This window comes from Glandiceps talaboti, chromosome 18, assembly GCF_964340395.1.
Source record: "Glandiceps talaboti chromosome 18, keGlaTala1.1, whole genome shotgun sequence".
Classification (NCBI taxonomy): Eukaryota; Metazoa; Hemichordata; class Enteropneusta; family Spengelidae; genus Glandiceps; species Glandiceps talaboti.
Window position 1 is genome coordinate 3,178,701 of NC_135566.1, and position 21,676 is coordinate 3,200,376.

At 36.3% G+C, this 21,676-nt stretch overlaps 1 protein-coding gene across 1 annotated transcript; it reads left to right on the forward strand.

Moving 5' to 3' along the window:
* The first annotated feature begins 231 nt into the window (after positions 1-231).
* Positions 232-21,320, forward strand: LOC144449248 (myb-binding protein 1A-like protein). Its single transcript, XM_078139761.1, has 27 exons — positions 232-408; positions 1,028-1,138; positions 1,489-1,572; positions 2,167-2,238; positions 2,696-2,806; positions 3,142-3,264; positions 3,540-3,632; positions 4,275-4,565; positions 5,055-5,269; positions 5,734-5,785; positions 6,240-6,362; positions 7,043-7,159; positions 7,729-7,848; positions 8,192-8,353; positions 9,439-9,648; positions 10,167-10,445; positions 10,886-11,031; positions 11,232-11,289; positions 12,027-12,143; positions 12,883-12,958; positions 16,586-16,635; positions 17,690-17,929; positions 18,420-18,488; positions 19,039-19,089; positions 19,722-19,886; positions 20,133-20,257; positions 20,722-21,320. The coding sequence occupies exons 1-27, from the start codon at positions 232-234 to the stop codon at positions 20,819-20,821; spliced, it is 3,537 nt and encodes a 1,178-aa protein (XP_077995887.1). The 3' UTR covers positions 20,822-21,320.
* Positions 21,321-21,676: the final 356 nt, after the last annotated feature.

Consider the following 21,676-nt stretch of genomic DNA (forward strand, 5'->3'; position numbering starts at 1 on the left):
CCAGATAAAGTTTAGACCCTCCAGCTAGGTGATAATGGATATTTTATCTTAAATCAAAAATTAATATTTTTTAGTCATGAAAATCATGTCATTTTGATGTAAAAATGCAAAAGAAACTGTGGAAAATTTATGCGAGCCGAGAAATTTAAGTCGTTATGCATTTTTATCGGCAAATTAAATAGCGCAACAGATTATAGCTATTTTCATGAAGTTAGGGAGTCAATTTAAAGCATGGCGGCCGAAAATGAGCACGTTGCCGGTAAATGTCGACAGAAACTTCAGGATGACCAGCTTTTAGACACGTTTTGGCTCCTCGCTGAACCTAGGGATGAAAAGAGAATATCAGGGGCCTTACGACTTGTAGCAATCGTTGTTAAGAAACAAAATGAACATGAACGTAAATCGAAGGTAAGAAGAAGGGTGGTACTACAATACTAGTCGTTCACAAGTTGTAGTGCGTGGTGTTTTCATTCAATCCTATAACGTGTATTACCAACTGTTGAGCAATAGTGTCCAATACAGTGCAATATACAACGCATGTGACTGCTCTATGGTATATCAATACATGTATACACACTCAAATAATGAGCTGCAACCAGCATACACGTAATTCATGAACATACAACTTGAACTAAGTTTATGTAGATAGTGGAAATGAAATGGGGCATGGATAGATGTACGTATGTATGGATGCATAGGCACACGAATCAGTCTGTATAATTTTGTATTAAAAATGTATAGTAAATACTCTTATTTACTGTACATTAAAAAAAACCATACAGATTGATTCAAGTGCTTGTGTATGCATGGTGTGCAAGCATAAACTAGAAATCATGAAGTGAGTGACATCTGATATTAATTGATATAATTGTTAAATAATATACTTGTGATGTATGTGTGTGTGTGTGTGTGTGTTGTATTTGAAATTTGTGCTATGGCCTCTGCTGTGACAATAATTTATTTGCTGATATTAGACAAAAACATTCTTTTAAAAATATGACTGTAAGCTTTCTTATTCTCATTTTAGAAAGATGAAGTGTACTGTGCTGAGTTATCGTATACTTTAACCAGACTTATCAAAGGTTTGGCATCATCTAGGAAAGGTGCTAGACATGGATATGCCATGGCATTGGCTGAGGTAATGTAAACCTTAACATTTTGACAGAGATATGTTTTTACTTATTTGAGGAAAGAAAGTGTTATCACAAAAGACATTATTTCATATTACCTGTCCACTATGATATTATTTTCTAGCAATGGTTTTTGAATGTTTGAATGCCCATAGCTAAAGATAAATATGTTTTAGTGAGTGAATGAAAATAGCAGAGCTTGTTATATATTGTAGTATATATTTACTGTACACGTACTCATTGCAATTGTGCTCTCAAACTGCTAAGATAAATTCTTAGGCAGGCATTGTATGCCTAGGGGAATCACATGGTGTGCTGAATGTTAATATGATCCTCATATTCTCTTATCTATCTGTAGCTTTTGCATTCTATTGATGCTATTAAAATGGAAGATGTTTTTGAACAAATGAAGAGCCACCTTGAGATGAAAGGCAAAAAACAGGTAATTACAGAGGATAATCTATAATTCTAGAATAAATTTGTGTGATTGTGTTGATGTGTTGATGTGTGTATATGTCTGCATAAAAAATTTGCTGGGAGCAATTCTCATTTGTTTAAAAAAAAGACAAAGAGATTGTGGTAAATCTGATATCATTACCAGAAGTTGTCCCGTAACCGCTTGTAAGAAATGTGCAAAATGGCCAATCACCAAGTCAAGTGCAGTAGGGCTTTTACAAGATTTCAAACTTGACTAAGTTACCAGGATACCATTTTTTCACAAAATGATATTTGCAGTATTAAATCAATGCCAGTGTACTAAAGGCAGAAATATGTCTGACTGGGCTTTTCCTTCAATGATTTGATATGACATGCAGCACAACAGAAAGAAGTAGACTACCTCACCAAAACTTACCAGGATTTTGTTTTAGTTATACTCTGACTGGCTTCTCTTTCATACATACATACATACATACATGTATTTAGCTATACTAGTTTGTAGTTATGTAATGTACAACACACTCATGCATGAAATGTTGAAACACTTTCTAGAAAATTACAATACATAATTACATTTTTGTTTTTGTTCTGCATGCAGGAAGAAAAAGCCTGTATCTTTGGTAAAATCTTTGCTTATATAGCAATTTCACAGTCTGGAAGAATGCTCAAGGTAACATAGCTTTATTAGTCTATCAGTAACAGTAAGTACTACTCTGGCAATCAAGGTCTTTATTATAGATAGACACAAACTAAAACTAAAATATGTTGATATAAACTATTGAGTGGACATTGGTTTAATTATACTCACAATAGTGTGATGTTTCTGATAACTTCCATGATCTTGCAGTGTACGTTTTTAGGGACTTCCAATGTTTTACACTATCTTGATCACATGATTATTATATTGTACAACAGAAGTAATGCTGTCACCCACTTGTATGATCTACCACTTCGAACACCAGTAGTTTTAGTGTGTATTTATAAACCAAGACTTCAATTACCAGAGTAGTGTGTTATTAGGGTGAAGATATTAATGATCATCATATTGAATATTTCTGATACACTTCATGTAAATTTCTTATCTTTTGTAAAGTTGTCATTGATAAATCTGTATTTCCTATTTCCAGGCACCTGAAGAGTCATTGGAAAGAATTGTGACGGATCTTTATAAATTTAGTAATATGAAAGGATATCTACGGGATGTATGTATTCAAGCTATAGTGGATATTATCAAACAGGTAGAGTGAAATGTCTAGTATACTTTGATAAGTTCTCAACACTAGTATGATTGTATGTATGTCTTTTCATGAAACTTGTCGTCTCATTTCTGCTTACCACAAGCAAGTAAAGGCACAAGTGTTTTTTCATGGGTTGTATACTAGATATAAAGACCAGTTGGAATTCATGACCAAACAGAGACCAAAAAGTTTGTAGCTGGTGATGGTTCTTTTTTATCACTCTTCATGTGTACATGTATATATGCCTACAATGACAAAGGTGTCAGACCAGAAGTAAATCACACTTGCAATGAAAATGAATTTTATTTTATCTGTTATTTTGTGCTTTATTTTAGGTTGATAGTAACATTTTTAAGCAGTACATATGGCCAGTTTTGAAAGCAGATTTGAAAGAAGGATGGGAGAATTGCACTCCACAAAGGTTATTATTCGTGAACCTCTGTCACAATACATTTCCAGTAAGTAGAAATATCGTGTAAATGTTATTGATTTTCAAAAAGTGTATACTATTATTTCTGTGAGATATGTACAGAGTTGATCAAAATGAAAATTCAGGATCATCCCAACCACTGCCTGTCAGTGTCACAAATCTCGACAGCAGCCATGTTCCTCATTACACGTGACCCCAGACTCTAGCTTGGCCATGAAGTGAGCCATCAGTGGTGAGGCTGGGAAACCGAGACTAAAATGTTGATGATTAGTAACACTGTATTTATTCATTTGTCTCTTACAGGATGTTGTCAAGTCTAAGTTTTTGAAAACTCACTGGGGAGGTACTGATCTTATCCACCAGGATAACTATACAAACATAGCTACCATTATAGCAGTAAGTATTTGTATTGTATGTGTTCAGAAATGCAGAGTATACAACCAAGGCATGGGTAACATCATGTGTTGAGGATGAATCCAGTCAGGAAGTGAATGACAATGTGCCATCAGAATGGGTCAACTTTTAAATTTAAAAACAAAATACAAAATAAATCAAATTTTACTTTTCCTTCTGGTATCTATTATATACCCTATCCTTTTACATACTCAAATAATTCCTCTCCTAAGATAAAGAAAGGACTTGGGACTCAAAAATGTGTACCCTGGTAGTCTGCATTGTTCCTGCCATGAGTGTAATAATGCATTGGAGACAGTTCCGTGGTAGTGATGTCATTGTTAGAATCTCTATTCATGGCTCCTTCTTTGGCCATGATGTTTGTATTGGAAACAATGATTTGTACAAACATTTGCTGAAGTAAATTATTTTGAGCAGTATTTAATGTTTATATGGCTCTGTAAGTATTTGAAACAATATTAAATATGAAGAGATGTTTTGAATCTTGGCAGTCTGAAATTGTTGGCATAATTATGGTAACTTTGATTGAACTCTTTTCTCAATGCCACAAACTGGATGTATTGTCAAACTCAAAAACATTCAATCAGACTCTCGTCATTTCTTTCCTTTTCTCTTCTTTTTCAGGAATCAACTATCCATTCTCATCCAAACATCAATTCTGTCTGTGATCAAGTTTTGTCAGTTGTTGTCAAAGATTCCTCTAAACTTGCACAATTCTGGACACAGATTGTTGATAACACTTTGTGTACCTCAACTCATGAGAGGAGATATCTAAGTTTTAAATTGTTAGAAAAGACACTGCCAGTGGTGAAAAAAGAGGACGTTGAAGTTTTGTTTAGTGAAAACCTGTTAAGGTGTATTATGAATAATCTGGCCTATAAAACTACTATGCTACATGAAGCAGCAAAACTATTGGTAAGTAAAACAAATATGCAAATATTATGCAAATTACACACCGTATTGGCATTTTTCCAAGGGGAAAGAGTTGTGTATTTTAATTATGATTAAATACAAATAATTATGTAAGCTATTCATATTGGCACTTTTTCAAGAGGAGAAAGAAATGCACATTTTATTTATCAAATATACAATCAAAATATACAAATATTATGTATAGTGTGTATCTTGGCATCTTTGCAAGGGGTATGCATTATTTTTTTGTGGTCTTTGAATACAAACAAGTATGTAAATATCATTCAAATTAAATACCATATTTGGAGTTCTCACAGGAAATATTTGGATAACAAAACTTGAGAGTAGTTTCATGCTGCAATTATGGCAGAGTCACACTGTTTTTTGCTTATTAAATAAACCACAATATGTAAATGAGTCAATGTTCTTTCTTTTAGTCATTATTTAACGATAATTTAGTAATAGAGAACTTATTTTTAATTTTTTAATCAGGTTGAGAATTTGGCAGTACAAATGAAAGAAATTAGTGATGGTGAAAAACAACTGGCTGTCTTGACATCGATACTAAAGAATGGTGGTATTCATTTTGATTCTGTTACAAAAAGTAAAACTGTTATGAATTTAGTAAGTGGGCTAAATCTACAAGGTGTCCAGTTGTACAGTTCTTGGCTGAAATCGACATTTCTGAATGGAACACCTCAATCTGGGTAAGTTTTCTTGTATAGTACATGTTGTCATGGTAAGAAGTTGTACATTAAAATTTCATGGCTGAGATTAACATTTCTGAATGGAAGTTATACATCATTACTGCAAATTAAAATACTGTGCCTTAGATTTAATGTTTATCTCACATTTTTTGAGCAGTTTATGTATTAAAACACACTTGAAATACCTGTAGTGTTGGCCTAGAGTTTTGGTAAAGTTTCAGGCTCATGGATTCACACCCAACATTGCCTTCAGTTGTCATATACTTCATGTTCAGTACATGCCATGCAATCAGGCATTCATAAATACAAGTGATACGTACGCGACAACCAGTATTGGTGCTTGTACGTCTACGATACAGATACAGATACAGATACAGATACAGATGTTTTCTGCATGATTTCTAACGTAATCTTGTAATTTTGATAATGTAATCGCTAATGTGACATTCCTATTTTGTATTCAGCAAAGGAAGGTCATTGAACATTGATGGGGATAGAAAGTGGGTGGCCAATCAGGTGAGAACAGATGAAAAGTCGAGTTGGATTTATTTCTGTCTTTAGCACACTTGTATAATGATTACTGCTAACAACTTGCATATGATTGTGGGTGATAAAATAGCAACTTAGTAGTTTACTCAACTTTGACATGCAAAGAGTGTCAAGACAAAGAGCTTGTGGTAAATGTGATGTCATCACTAGAGGTTTTCCCATAAACCCTTGCAGGAAATCATGAGATGTATTCCCATAAACCCTTGCAGGAAATCAAATGGCTGAACACATGTCAAGTGCAGTAGGTCTTTTTTTAAACAAGATTACATGTGTGAATGCATACACGTGTGTGTGTGTGTGTGTGTGTGTGTGTGTGTGTGTGTGTGTGTGTGTGTGTGTGTGTGCATGTGGGTGTTTAGGTCTGGTTTAAAGCAGGCACTGATGAAACTTATTAACCTTTTGAAATGGTGTCTCCTGATAGCTATTGTACATGATACGTAATGCCAGCCTACCAAGACATGAAGACTGGCTGTCAGGATGTATTAGGTTTATGTTTCTACATGCTCACTTTACTATCACAAAGCCAGACAAGAAAATACCAGAGGTGAGTTCCTATAGAAAATTTATCTGTGAAAAATGCAGCAAACTCGGATCAAATCCATTTTGTACATAGGGGAGAGGTATACATGTCTGGAAATATTCAGAACTAACGGAAGGCATTGGTAGACTTATTGATAGACACCCACACTGTGATGTGACACAGAATTATGACATGTGGTAATGATTTACCTTCAACAGACATCTCATGGTGAAAACTCTTTTCTGTGTAATTGTTAAGTTCTCTGAAATGTTTTTTTTCACATCTTTTACAACTAAATTTGATCAAGAATCCAGTTAGCCTGTCTCAAGTTATGCTAAAATACCTACTTGCAATGAGTTTCTATATTTATCACAATGTAATCTTTCTTTTTACCTAATGGTGGCCATATATGTAGTGATTTCCCACACAACTCGAAGATGTTCATACAAATAGAGTACATTCAAGGGCCTACCCACCGCCATGTTGCCAGGTTTAAACTTTCTTTTGAGACATTGACCTTTGGCCTTGACTTTGATCTTCAGGTTTAGTAATCGAAAATCAGCCATTTCCTACATTATCAAACACTTTGAAGTATTTATTTGTTGCCACCAATTTCTTTTGAGTCTTGTCTCCATGCAGTCATATAGAAATAAAGTATTTGAGGGGACTGTGTCTTTTACGAAGACTTGTTTATCTTTCTCCAGTGTCAGACAGTTCCTGAAGAAGCAGTGTCAGAATCAGTACAAAAGCAGTTGTCACTGTACTTTTTTGGTGCTTTGAATGCATTGACTAATATTTCAGCACCACAAGGTAAGTCAACAGTCTCAGTGCTACCAGCTGATTGGTTGAGAGGATATACACACACAGAAGCTGATTGGCTCAGTCAGTGTGAATGATAAAGTACTGACCTGATTGGCCCCAAGGCAGTTTGAAATATGTGATAGTGTTCTCAAAGTTTTGGACCTAACTTAGCAGCTGTTTGTATGTGATCTATATATTGGTCAAGTTTTTCTAAAATTACTGCAGGCATGAAGATGTCTATTTTGTAGACATATCTGTACATACAAAGGAATGATCGTCTCCATATGACAAAGGAAAATGTAATGGTATTTGTAACAAGTACATGTAAACTCTATAAATTTAATTCCTTCACTGTGCCAAGCATTATTAAACCCAATTCATTTGTTTACTTTCTCTGTTACAACAAGTCCTGTCTGTTCATGCTAGCCTGTCATTGGTCGTAATCTAACCCAGCCAGAGCTCAGTGGGTTGTGAACCCAGACTACAGTGGTAAGAGGCATACAAGCTAACTACTCAACCACTAACAACCCTTACAACATCTATTCTCTCTGCACTTTCAGCCAGTCCAGAAGACACAAGGACAGCTAAGGGGTCCAGACTGATGGGTATGACCAGCAAAGGAGAATTCTATGTGTATGACATTGTTATGTATATACAACAGCTGCTAACCAGTAAACATGTCCAAATAGTTAATGACCTCACTGAGGATGTAAGTATACAATACTTTTCATACATAGGGTATATATTTGTTGGTGGCAAATGATAACTTGTTACTGCTAAGGGGCATACTAAAAAGTTCCGCCATCTGACTGAAGAGTGCAAGGGATGAAAGAAGAAATATCTTAATTACAACCCCTTGATTATTCAAACCTTCATTCCAAGACTGCTTCTGAACAGCACCCCTAGTGGCCAAACTATGTAATCTTTTGTCTATCTAACATCTGGACTATGATGAAGTGATATAGAACCAAAGTATATATTTTTGTTACCCTTATAGTTACTCAGGCTTTAGAGGTTACTTTTGTTTCTCATAGCATTCTTTCTTTTCCCAGGTGATGGACTCCTGGAATAGAATGTTGTCATCCGTAGTCAAGATTCGTCAAAAGGTGTCCAAGGATAAGTCCTTTTTAGAAGGCTATGCATTCCAACTTCTCTACCTACACATTGGTTTACAGCTTTTTACTGAGGCTAAACAAGCCATGGATATATTGGAGGTGAGAATTTCAAATTAAAAGTCTGTGGTAACTAACTGACTGACTGACTGACTGACTGACTGATTGACCTATCCTTTTTAAGATGTTATTATAAGAAACATTTCATTAAGTACGGGCACCCTAACAAGCCATGGATGTAATACAGGATGTGAAATTAACGGTAGTCCCACATCCACACCACCAGACTCGCAATTCTTGCCATGGGGCACTATTGCTAATTGCAGCTGGTAGCTGCAAAGTGTTAATTAAAGAGGTTTGGCCCCACCTAGGTAAACGAACCATTGATATATTAGAAGTGAGAACTCAGAATTGGAGTTCTTTGACCCCATCCCAGCGTACACAAGTCAATCATCAACTATAGATGAGGCGTCAGAATCAAAGGTCCTTGACCCCCACCCCCAGCTACACCAATCATTGATATGATAGTGGTTAGACATTCACACAAAAGTTTTCTGACCCCCTCCCCCACTGCAGATAAACAAGTCATTTATTTACCTGGGGTGAGACATTAGAGTTTGTGTTCTGTCATAGAATTCTGTATTGTCTATGGTGTTAAGACCCCACCTAGGCTATTAAAAGCAATTGATATATCACAGGTTGGCAATTAGAGTTTTTGGCCATCGGTTGTTCACCATCTTCAATATTCAATCTAGCTTATTCAAGTAGAGTGTAAAAATACAGTGTTTGGTGGCCATTTTGAAGTATACAGTGTTTGGTGGCCATTTTGAAGTATACAGTGTTTGGTGGCCATTTTGAAGTATACAGTGTTTGGCAGCCATTTTGAACAATACTATTCATACATTTTGAGATGATTTTCTTCTCTATTCCAAAAAAATTACATGCTGAGCCCTCATTTTCTTTCTTGATTTTAACTGAAAATGGGCTGGAGTTTTAAAAAAAAAACATGAAAAGTGTAAGGCTTTATTTCTGAGATCCATCCTCAGTAGGTTGGTAGGATCATGTATTTGGTGATCAGGCCACAACATATGTAGAGTATATTTATATATAGGATCTACACTTGCCAGGATAAACCTCTCAAGAAACGCAAGTCACGGGGAAAGAATCACTTTCTTTTCTCTTTATAGGATCTACACAGCTGTCAGGATAAAGCTCTCAAGAAACGCAAGTCACTGGGAAAGACAGATGAAGGAGAACCGGAATGGATAGAAGTAGTGACAGAAATTCTACTTAGTCTGTTAGCACAATCTTCTCGTCTACTCAGGGTGGTTGTAGACAGTGTTTTCAAGATAATATGCCCTCATCTTACCAAAGAAGCACTGCAGTTATTACTAGATGTAAGTTAGTGAGTGTGTTAGCTGTGGTTTTATGGGCACAACACAACACAACACAACACAACCCAACCCAACACAACACAACACAACACAACACAACACAACACAACACAACACAACACACAACACAACACACAACACAACACATCTATTCAGATGTAAGTTAGCGTATTTTAGGTGTGGTTATATAACATTTATCACAAACAGCCAGAAAATTTCTCTGTGTACGAAGTAGACAGATCTTGCATGTCCAGCTGTGTGATAAAGTAAGCACAATTCTATGATCCTACAAACAAGAAAATAATTTCAAGTGGAAAGTTTGTTTGTTGCTCAAATGACAAAGAAGTAGTAACTGTAACATTTGCCAACTTTGCTGCTCATGTTTTGTTTTGCTACTTACTTGTCTCTATAGAGATAGATGGCGATGACCGCGACCCTGACGATGATGACGACAACGATGACGACGGCGACAATGACAATGGCTACTTGTCTCTTATAAATAGATCTCTATTTTTCACTAGGTTTTGGATCCCAACAAATCAAAGGAAGCAGAGAGTAATGTAAGAATAAGGCGAGACTCTGAGTCTGATGAAGATGATGATGACGACGAAGACATGGAAGATGATGAAGAAGGAGAAGAGGAGAATGGGGATGGACTTGTCAATGGTAACCATGACAATGATGAGGATGAAGATGAAGAAGAGGAGAGTGAAGATGGGGGAGAAGGTGATGAGGGCGATTTAGTTGATGAAGAATTTAGAAGAAAAATGATGGCAGCCTTAGGAGTAACACCAGAGGAGGTTAGTTACAGCTGTTTTCATAGATTAACAAATACAAATGTGTACATAGATGTTAATAGATTACTAGAATTGGTTTCAAAGTTTGTCTCTACATTACTACAATAGTGACAGATATTGTTGATGTTACACTAAAACTTCAGATAATACTCAGCTATAAACACCATGGTGCATACACTCTGTATCTGCCTTGTCTGGAAATGCTAGTCCAACATATTAGTAACATTCAATGATATGTCTGCCACAATAGTAAGCAATTCTACTTCGAACTTGTGCTGTTTGTCATGACTATTTGGCGAGAACACAATATCGGAATTTGTTCACAAACTTGTTCTACAAAGAGACACAGGTCACAGAGATGTTGCACTGTTTTAATCTGATTAGATTATGGATAATATACACCAGGTGTACCCTGACTAAACCTCACCTTTGATTTGTCACAGGAGGCAGGTTCAAGTAGTGATGATGATTTGAGTGATAGTGAGATGTTCAAAATGGATGATATGTTATCAAATATGCTCCGTGACAGAGCCTTTGCGAAGAAACGGAGAGGTGAAGCCAAAACCATGATGGTACATTTCAAATTAAGGTAAAGTTGTCTTCAATTGGCTTACCACTTTTGAGTGATATTTGCATATTGAGTAAGTTAAGCAGGTGTACAGTTAAAAAATTAACCAATTTGTTGGTAATTTTGAAAGTAAGCAGAGTAGCCCGAGGGGTCTGGCAGCTAATACTCCATAATCCTACAAAGACGTCCAGTAACATGAATATATTTGTTTTGATTGACAGGGTTTTAGATATGCTGGATATTTTTATCAAGAGGCAACCATCTAATCCATTAGTACTGGTAGGTAGAAATTATGTCAGTATTAGTCCCCAATGACACCGCTTGGAGGGTTCTTATATGTTGGGTTCTGTCTGTCCATGTGTGTGTGTGTATGTGTGTGTGTGTGTGTGTGCATGTGTATGCATGTGTATGCGCATGCATGCATGTGTGCGTATGTGTGCATTCAAGTGCCTGTTTCTGATCCATACACAATATTCTATTAGTTTGGGGAAAATGTTTAATTCATAGTTTAAGCCTTCAGAAATTTATTCATATTATTGAATCTACCTATATCTATATCCCAAACCAAACACTAAGTTCAACCAACATGCAAAGTGAAGCCAGTGTTTTTTTGGTTCAAGACTGACCATTATCCAACAGACCATAGATGTTGAAGAGAGACTATGCATGGAATGTTAAGTCTAGTTCTGACATTAAGTCCTTACCAGTGTCAAGATGTTAATATAACAGTTAGATTCCAACCCACATTGCCTTCATTTGATGTTTTGTGACAGTTTCCTGTCCTTCCTTCTCCAAAGTCTATGGTCAGACCCAACAATTTACTAAGCCATCAGTCCTTATGACCAATAGAGAATTGAAAGAAACAAAGCATGGATATGTTAGGTGATCTTACCATATCTTTTTACCTAACCAACTGTAACTCTAAGTTCCTAGTTTGATAAAATTATTTGAGTTTTATCTTGCAAACTTCAGTCTTGCAAACCTTATCGACATATTGAATTCTGTATTACCAACAGGAACTTCTGCACCCATTGCTACTGACAATACAGTCAGCTGTACATAATAAAGGAGAAACTGTACTAGCAGAGAAAGCATCTACATTGTATCGAAATAAACTCTGTCGCTCAAGAAAGGTGAGGAATAAATGCCAATTTTATTGAAGTGAAAATTTTATACAGAAAATAGTTTTGAAGTTTTCTAGTTCTGCAAGTTGACTTTAGGGATTTTTGAAAGGTTTTCTTCCCAAGTGAACTGTGACTTCAGCCAAATTTAAAGCCAAATTCAACAAGATGAACAGAACTCGTGCAAAATGGCCTAAAGGGGTTGCCATGGTGCCATTTTATCACTGTAATCTATGTAAGTTAATACCAGTACTTGGGTCAGTACAGGTAATAATAATAATGTTGATTTCTTATATAGCACTTTCCCACTCCGTGCTCAAAGCGCTTTACAATTATTACCCCTGGCTCGGATCAGAATAGCACAACGGCCCTTTAGTCTTCCTCAACTCCCCGGGGAGCATACAATCCATTGCAGCCATTTAAGCGCATAGGATTAAAGCCTTCACATTGCAACCTACATCCTACCAGGTCCCCAGTTATACAGCTGGGTTGACTGAGGCACAGTCGTGGTTCAAATCTTGCCCAAGGACTTTAGCCACTCAGAAACAAACAGCAGGCAGCGACGGGGCTCGAACCTGCAACCTGTAGATTCCAAGCCGGTCACGCTAACCATTCACCCATCATGACTCCAGGTGTATGTAAGGCAGAAATAAGTCTGGCTGTACTTTTCCTTTCAATTGCTGCACATTGTTTTATACAAGTTAATAAAAAATCTGATTTTCAAACTTTGTATCTCTTTTTGCTGTCATAGTATCCACATGACATTCAAGATCAAAGTCAACATTTACATGAAATGTTGGAGAATTTGTTTAAAGTTGCACACACAGGTAGGTTACCACCATTTCAATAATATTTTTACCACCATAAACTCAAAAATTTAGATGTGAATACAGACCCTTTGGCAAAAGTAGACCAGTATTTGTACAGTATAACAGAACCCCATGCTGCTTAAGGTTATAGACCACGTTCAATGTCCCTTGCTGATATTGGTTTGCAGTTAAGAAAGTAATGATTATACACATCCATAACTATACATTTTCTGAAAGCTCTTGATCCACTCTTTACAATGAAATTAGTAAAATTTGGTTTTATGTACTTCAGATCACGTGACCTCTACATACGTGATAATTTGCATGTTTGGTTCAACAAAAATTAGCTCCTTCAAATTTCGACCAACAATAGAAAACGACGCACAGTGTTTATCACCACATCAGTGGCTACAAAACCGTGTCTCAGATTTTTCCTATCTGTTTTTGTAACGAAGATATATAAATAATAATAAATAGTGTCCAAATAAACCATGTATGTCTCATCTAAATCCGTCTTACTTTCGAACAAAAGACGCAATCAAAAATCTGAGACACGGTTTTGGAGCCACTGACGTGGTGAATAAGATCCTACTGTGTTTGTTATTGTCGGGTACTCTTTGAGGTTGCTAATTTCCACAAAGTAACGCAATTCTTTACAAAATGTAAACTTGAGAAAATGACAAAAACATGTGTTTGAGTTGAAACAAACAAAAAACGTTTAACACATTCCTTACAGAAAAGTTGTAAGTGTCACATCCTTTATCACCTTCGAAAATTTGTTTTTTTCCATGTTATGACCATTCTATTGGCCAAAAAATATGAAATCTGTCAGTTCAAAGGTAGCCAACGCCCACTATTCGACATGCGATTTTGGCTATTCGGGTTAAAAATTAACTTCCTCATTTGCATATGTTTGCGAACAAATTGAGGGCGGAGCCTACTTCCTTTTATGGAAAGCAGAGTGTCAAGCTACGTTTAACTTTTAGCGGTCTCAGGTTTTATGTAAAATAAACGTAGTGGTTTCCGGTGAGAGAGTAAATGTTCCCTGGGTTCCCGTTCAACATGAAACGACGGAAAATATACCAAATGCTTTGAAAGTGGTGTTTTAACTAATAAAGAATCTAGTTAGCTTCATAAAACATCTTTAGTATGATGGTATTTTCTTGGAGTAACAATGTATAGTCCGGTCGCGATTGTAGATGTACTATGTTTTGCTTTGAAGCATCTTACTCAGAGTCGATTGTTTTTATTTTGATACATAACATGTATCTGTGTCGAAATCAACGTCAAAAGACGCACCACTATTGTTGTAATTTGATATGTTGCCATTGTTGAATTTGTTGTGTCTACCAGCGCCGGTTCATCTTGATACAGCATACACAGTACATTCAACCATGGGTGGAGGGTCTATGATTCAACACATCGCTTCAACGTCAATGCAAAACGAAAACTGTTAGACATGTCTAGCAATATAGCTCTCTCATGTCTCTAGCTCTTCGGCATGTTAATTTTTTTTTACAAAAGCAAAAATAGTCGGAGATGACACGGCACCACGCGAGGGCTTCAGTGAGCACGGGCCGTGTTTAGAAAGAAGACGAAACCACCTCGTGTCAATTTGTGGTTGGTAATGAACTCAATCAAAAGAAAATGAAATAAGCGAGTACATAGTTTTCAAGAGGGATAGTTATCCGACAGCTTCGCTCTACTACGCGTATACGACGACTTCGCATTTGGAAGGTCGAAGACTGTAGCGTGATGACACGTACTACGTGCTACGAAGGGAAGGGGGGGGGGGCGGACTTAGCGTTCGATACTGACGTACCGCGTATACCGATGGAAAATCTGTACATTGAATATCGTAGATTTTTTAGGACATGTACCCAAAAATTCAATAACTGGGAATGATAATGTACCACGTTGTTCGTTTCTGTGACATTTTATTTAGTGTCACCTAAGTGAAGTAGTGTCGATGAACAACACGGAACGGTATATGTTTACATGGAAACGATCTGTTGACCTGTACTAGATAACTAGTCTTGCTGCTAGACGTTCGGGCTTTCTTTCGTATAAGTTACTATAACATATAAGCGAACGAAGTTTGCAGTGAGGGCTTGCCCGAACATCCTTGATAGCGATGTTAGGTCGTGTGTCGTAATTGTAACGGAAGAACATCCGAGGTCTAACAGATAGATTACTAGATAACGGGAGAGATACGAGTGGTGAGTTGATTTTTTTATTACAAAATAGCTATGCATGTGGTTCACGAAAAGATAACTTCCAAATCGTGGGTTTTGACTTCACTCGCTGAAACATAATCACCACTACTGTACCACAAGGGCGAGTATGTTTTGTAAACCTAGGCTATGAATCATTACTTCGCCTAGATAGCGAAAATGGATTCCCTAGAGGATCGATGCGTTGCTGATAAATCAGCTGATAAATACTTTTTTCACTTTTTTGTTTAAAATTGTGATGATGTGGTACTATTTACACCTTTCCACCATTCTTTGTTGTAGGATGCCTTTGGGTTTTGGAAGACTTCGCAAAGACCATCTGTGCTAAACTGTAACAAAGCTGACTTTCACTTGCATTTTGACACCTATTGTAATACATTCCTTTATGCACAGTAAAATTTCATTAAAATTGAGAAATGTTTTCACCATTTAAATAGTTTTGAGTAGACAATCGGTTATAAGCAATATATTGAAAAGACTGAGTAAGAGAGAGAGAGAGAGAGAGAGAGAGAGAGAGAGAGAGAGAGAGACAGCAACTCTAATTCATTCTCTTTATTCATTTTTTTAGCTCGCTCATTACATTATTGGGCAACTCTTTTTTGACACTGGAAGGACGTCCTCTTGTTATTCATACTTGTGGTACACTGTACCCCAGACCCCATGACCATAGCAATTCTTTTACTGGTCTGAGACTGTACTGTATCAGCAAGTTTATGTAAATGAGTAGCCAAGTACTTGACACATTTCGTCAAATGTATGCTAATGAGCTGCCTAGTACTTGACACTTTCCGTTATATTATAATAAAGTGTGCAAATGGTTGTAAAGCCATGTGCATTTGTTTTGGTTTTTTATTCCTTCCCATATCTCAAGATTGAGAAGTGCTACATTTATTTGGGTTGCATACAATGATAGCTCAAATGGTTGGTAGTCATTTCCCCCCAAAAAGTTAATTTTGTAATTTTTTCTAGCTTTATCGTGGTCTATAACCTTAAGTGCAAATTTGGCATACTCTGGGTAGTTACACAAGTGTTGTGATGTTCTCTACAGCCATACATCTTGAAAGTGCAGCAGAAAACACTGCATGCATGAGTACAAATACCCCTGAATACCCACACTGGCACTTACATGGCATGGGGTGCTGTTATTATCAGATATGTTTATCTCAAACAGGAAATTTCCACAAAATTCATACTATGCAATTACATCACCTCCATAGTTACAAAACCCCTGATGTCATGGTTATATTTTGGACGAACAAGGAAAAATATTTGAGATTATATTATATTATTCTCAAATAGTTTTCCTCATTCCTCCAAAATATAATTATGATTGTTACTGGTATAAATTGTGTACATTACAGTTGTATATCATGATTAGTTCTGTATAATTGTTGTTCTTTATATTTTACAGCTGCATCGGTTCACATGGTATCATTAGCATCATCAGGCTGTCTATTCTTGGTAAGTCTTCATCAGGTGGTATCACTTGATTTTACTACATTCGCTTATCTATGAATCAGGTGGTATCACTTGATTTTACTACATTCATCTATCTATGATGTAACCTATAACAACTGATTTCACTGTGTGCCACACTCATTTAGTCATAACAGGTATAGAAAACAAAATGATAAAATGATGAAGTGACACTGATCTGATTGCTGTTATTATAAGCCTAGTATGTAACATTTCTAGAGTAGTCTGTTTGTAAACAGTATTGCCAGTTGACAAAAAGCCAAAAGATTACAGTAAATTATGGCATTACAACTGTGATAATAGTACACTCTATGACATCTAGGCAATGTTTTGTGGCATTTTCAATTTACATGTTACGATCATACGTATAGTCAAATGGATTTCTCTTTGATTTCCGTTTTTACCACCAATAGCAGTAGTTTATGCTATTGGAGTGTTGATATAAATGTGATGACGTTATCGCATCACCCTCTTGCCACATACTTTCAAACTGGCGGTTGAGTTTGTAGTCAACTGAACAAAGTAACCTATAGACCTGTTGCCGGTTCCAAGATGCATTGCATGTCTCTCCATACAGGGGGATGGTTGTCACATGACGGTACCCAGGGTTTACCCCTAAAATCCCACTCTGTCATTGATGGCGTTCATTCTTTGTTCTATAAAATCACCCATAATATCACCCATACTTAAAGAGGTCAACATGTCTTACCATCATTTCCTGATGAAAATGTAATTTCAAATGTAATAAAGACAAAACAAGACTAAATCTCACAACATAAGTGACGTCCTCTCGCACAATGCATCTTGGAACCGGAAAATCGACTATTACAACCACTTGTCAGTGTGTGATGGAATACTGCTGACATGTGCTGTTCATTCTTGTTGTTTTGAAAACATTGTGTCAAGTTCTGTGAATGAAATCTATCAATACACTCAATTAAGTTGAACTAGTTAACATAGGTGATCCATACACTTGCCTGTCCAAAGCTCTATCATTATTACTTTTTTAAATAATTGTTTGCATGTTCATTAATATTAGATCAGGGTTTTGAAAGGTAATGCTGCTGGGCCAGGAACTCAAGCTCCTGGTACTTTTACAAAGATAAAACAGAAAGAGAAGAAATCAGATGCACAAAAAGATCCAACAGTACAACAACAGGGATTGTTAGATGTGGAGAAAAGTAGCCAACTTTATAGAAGTGCTCTGCAAGATTTCCTGTCCAGAAGAGAAAGTCACCTTCATCCTGTGTTATTCACAGACCTTATAGAAAGACTACCAGTAAGTAATCAAGTCTTACTTTGTGAGATAGATTTACGATGAAATTCACATGACCAGTGTGAAAGGAATAGACACAACTGTGATTTTCAAGATAAACTCAATTGATAAGACCCCTGTATATAAACAATTATACTCTTTTCACAATCAACACCAAGTGTGGTATCTGATAACAGGAGGTCGTAAAATAGATGTCTTGTGTTCAGTTCAATCCATTGTATTGCAAGATTGTCTATAAAAATAGTGTTTCTAGTAAAGGTCAACTTCACTCAGTCTAGATTATAGCATCTTGTGTTTCACGACCTCCTGTTATCAGATACCACACTAGGTGTTGATTATTTTAATTTTTACAATCTATCTAATTGGGATACTGTCTGATAAAGTAACAATTTAAATATAAATAAAAACTTGATAACATTCAAGAATGCCACAATTTAGACTATAAATTCTTTTTTATTAGGCTGATGAAAGTAATGTTTCATTTTGTTTCCAGGATATAGGTTGGTGTTTATCAGATTTACTGGTCAAGTCTGTCAAAGATGGTGTCCAACTCTATAGAAAGGTATGATAACTAAATGAATGTTGCGTATGTGCCCCCCCCCCTGCCCCACCCTACCACCCCCTGCCTTCCTGTATAGTAAGGTTATGTAGCTGAATGTTGATTATTTATTATAGAAAGGTATAGGCAAGGTGTGTGTGTGTGTGCGTGCGTGCGTGCGTGCGTGTGTGTGTGTGTGTGTGTGTGTGTGTGTGTGTGTGTGTGAATTTGTGTGTGTGTGTTTGTGTTTGTGTGAATGTGTATGTGTTTGTGTGCAATGTGTGTATGCATGCGCATGTGTTTGTTTGTGTGTGTATGAATTTGTGTGTGAATTTGTGTATGTGTGTGTTTGTGTTTGTGTGAATGTGTATATGTGTTTGTGTGCAATGTGTGTGTATGCGTGTGTGTGTGCATATGTACATGCGTTCTGTATGTGACCGTTTGTGTGTCTGAGCAATTTAAATTGCTAGACTTTATTTGATACTTGGTTAGCATGTAGAAATGTGGTTGTATCAATTGTGACACTTTTTCAACAACAATGATTCATTCTTTACTCTTTCATTGAACCCAACAGATCCAAGCATGTAAAATGTTAGTGACTCTGATGACCAGATCAAATCAAAGGGTGAGTATATCGTGTCCATTGTGTAAGGTACACCACATTCACAATTATGCCTGGTAAATGCTTAATTTAATTGTCAGAAACCTTTCCAGCATTGCAGAATCAATGATGTAGAAGTATGTTGTCATGATGTAGAAAAACCAGGGTATAAATTCCATGTTTTCTGTTTGTATATGGACAACTTGGCTTGTATGTAACAGTCCTGTATTAATAGTTATAGACACACCAGGCAGTGCTGGTCATGCTGCAAAGCATGCTGGGACAAGCTATTTTATTCCAGACGTCGCTTTGTTTCACGGCATGTGTAAATATGTCTGAATGGTAGCCATATTTGTAGTAAAAATCATTATTTACAGCATAACTCAAAAACTATAATACATAGATTAGAGACTCCATTCAAGTGTCGACATTGACATTTGACCTTGACCTTGAGGGTGAGTTATCAAAATCCAGCCATTTCCTGCATATCACAGACACTTTTCAGTCCTTATTTATTGCCACTTTTAAATCATGTCACCAGTCAGCCACATAGAAGTAAAGTATTTGAGGGGGGCTGTGTGTTCTATGAAGACTTGTGCTATTTTAGTCAAAGCTAACATTCAACATATATTGTTTTTCACATATTCACTCTCCAGCCAATACAACATTCATGGGAGGATTTCTTCACCAGCATCTGTGCAGTGTGTAAGGATGTCCTACAAGATGTACATGATAGCGAATCAACAACCAAACCCAAATATCTCCTAGAATTGATCAGAATGATGCAGGCACTGGTTAGAATGACAATCTCTATGCAGAAGGTAATTTATTTACATATCATTTCATTAAACACAAGTCTGTGCCAACATATAACCGTAGCCACTGCAGTACTACAATGGTAGGGAGATGACAGTAAGACAGTTATACAGCTGAATGCATCAAACAACATTTTGATCAAAATTTGAGATTTTGACCATTTTCTCTGAGTAGAAATATTTTATGTTTTACATTAAAGAAAACTAAAAATATTAATTTTCTCACATTTATCATCTTGTTATTACTTACAGCAAAAGTCTGGTGTGTGGGATGTCTTTGTTCCACTTCTCATGAAAATAGAGAAAAAAGAAGTTGTGACTCGGTCAAGTGAAATAACTGCAGCCGTGGTAACGCTTAGAAATATGATGACTAACAAGTAAGTATTTGTGAGTTGTTATGACAGCACAATTAAATATCAGTCTCAATAAGGTTGCGCAAAACATGAAATTTGACTGTGAGAGCAGGCGGAGACCTAGCACAAGTAGCACACAAATAAGCCTTGGTGGGAACACTGGAGTGGACCCCATTTTAGACTCAGCTCAGAAAAAAAAGCATTTTAGATCGAAGGGCTCGCAAACGCACCCCAAAGGGCACACATGTACATGTCTAGTCAAATAAGGGAAGTTGGCCTTACAGGGATAACTATTACCAATAATTACAATGGTTTTGTCTTCAGGTCATGACCTCATTCTCTGATGAAGATAGCTTTTAATTATCAACACATGGATTGGAAGTATCATCTGGTGTTTTCATTGCGCTGTTGATTGACAAAATTAACATTTTTTTGAAAACTGTGTGCAGTCACAAAAATTATTTGAACTGATAAATTTGACATTGCAGGTCCAGTAGTGAAGCTAACAGGAAGAACAAGAAAAGAAAGAGGAAAAAGCAGCGTAACAGAGCAAAAAGTGCAGGGGAAGGCAGTGATTTAGCCAGCTAGTAGAAGTATACCATAACATATATCTAATTAGTTTGGAGGAAAATAATAAACAATTTTAGAACTCACCCCAGATATAGGGTTATGTCTTGTAGTCACAATGACTGCACACTGACATTTATTGTAAACAAGTGAATTTTTAAAATCTTGTGAAGGAATTAGAAATTGATTTACAACACTTAGACAGAATTTAAGTTGTATTCACAGATTGAAAGTATAATAATATTTGTCATTTCAATTATGTTCTGTAACCATGGAAACCAGCTGTCAAATTGGTTTGTTGGTCAGACACTAGCAGAGTAACATGTATATGTTGTTACAAGTATATCCTACAGTTTCCATCATTTATGACAATTTCACAACATCAATTGATTTGCATATAATAACAATTTAGGCAAACACTGCATGTGCATTCAAATTTGACAATAACCCCCACGAAGTTAGGGGGCCTTTTATACCCCATATCCCTCTTTAAAGATGATCAACTAGACATGTATTATTTTCCCCCAGCAAGATTTTAATAAAATTTCTTTAACATCGATTTTTGTTTCAAATGCATTTTTGAATGTCATGCCAGCATTTCTGGTATTACCGGTATCAGTAAGGGACGAGAGCAATAGTTCAATGCCAAGTCAGATAAAAAATGTCTTTCTTTTAGTTGTTTATGTGTGGGGATAGGGATGATCAGTTTAGTTCTCAGTCGATGAAAATTATACTCCTAAATGCAAATATTTAGAAAAAATGTCATCAATCGAGAAATTGAAGAGTTTTATGCTATAATAATAGTAAATGCATGTCACTAAAATAAAGTGTCAACAAAAGATTTATTTTTTCCTCACTTCACACTGGCTTTGTATT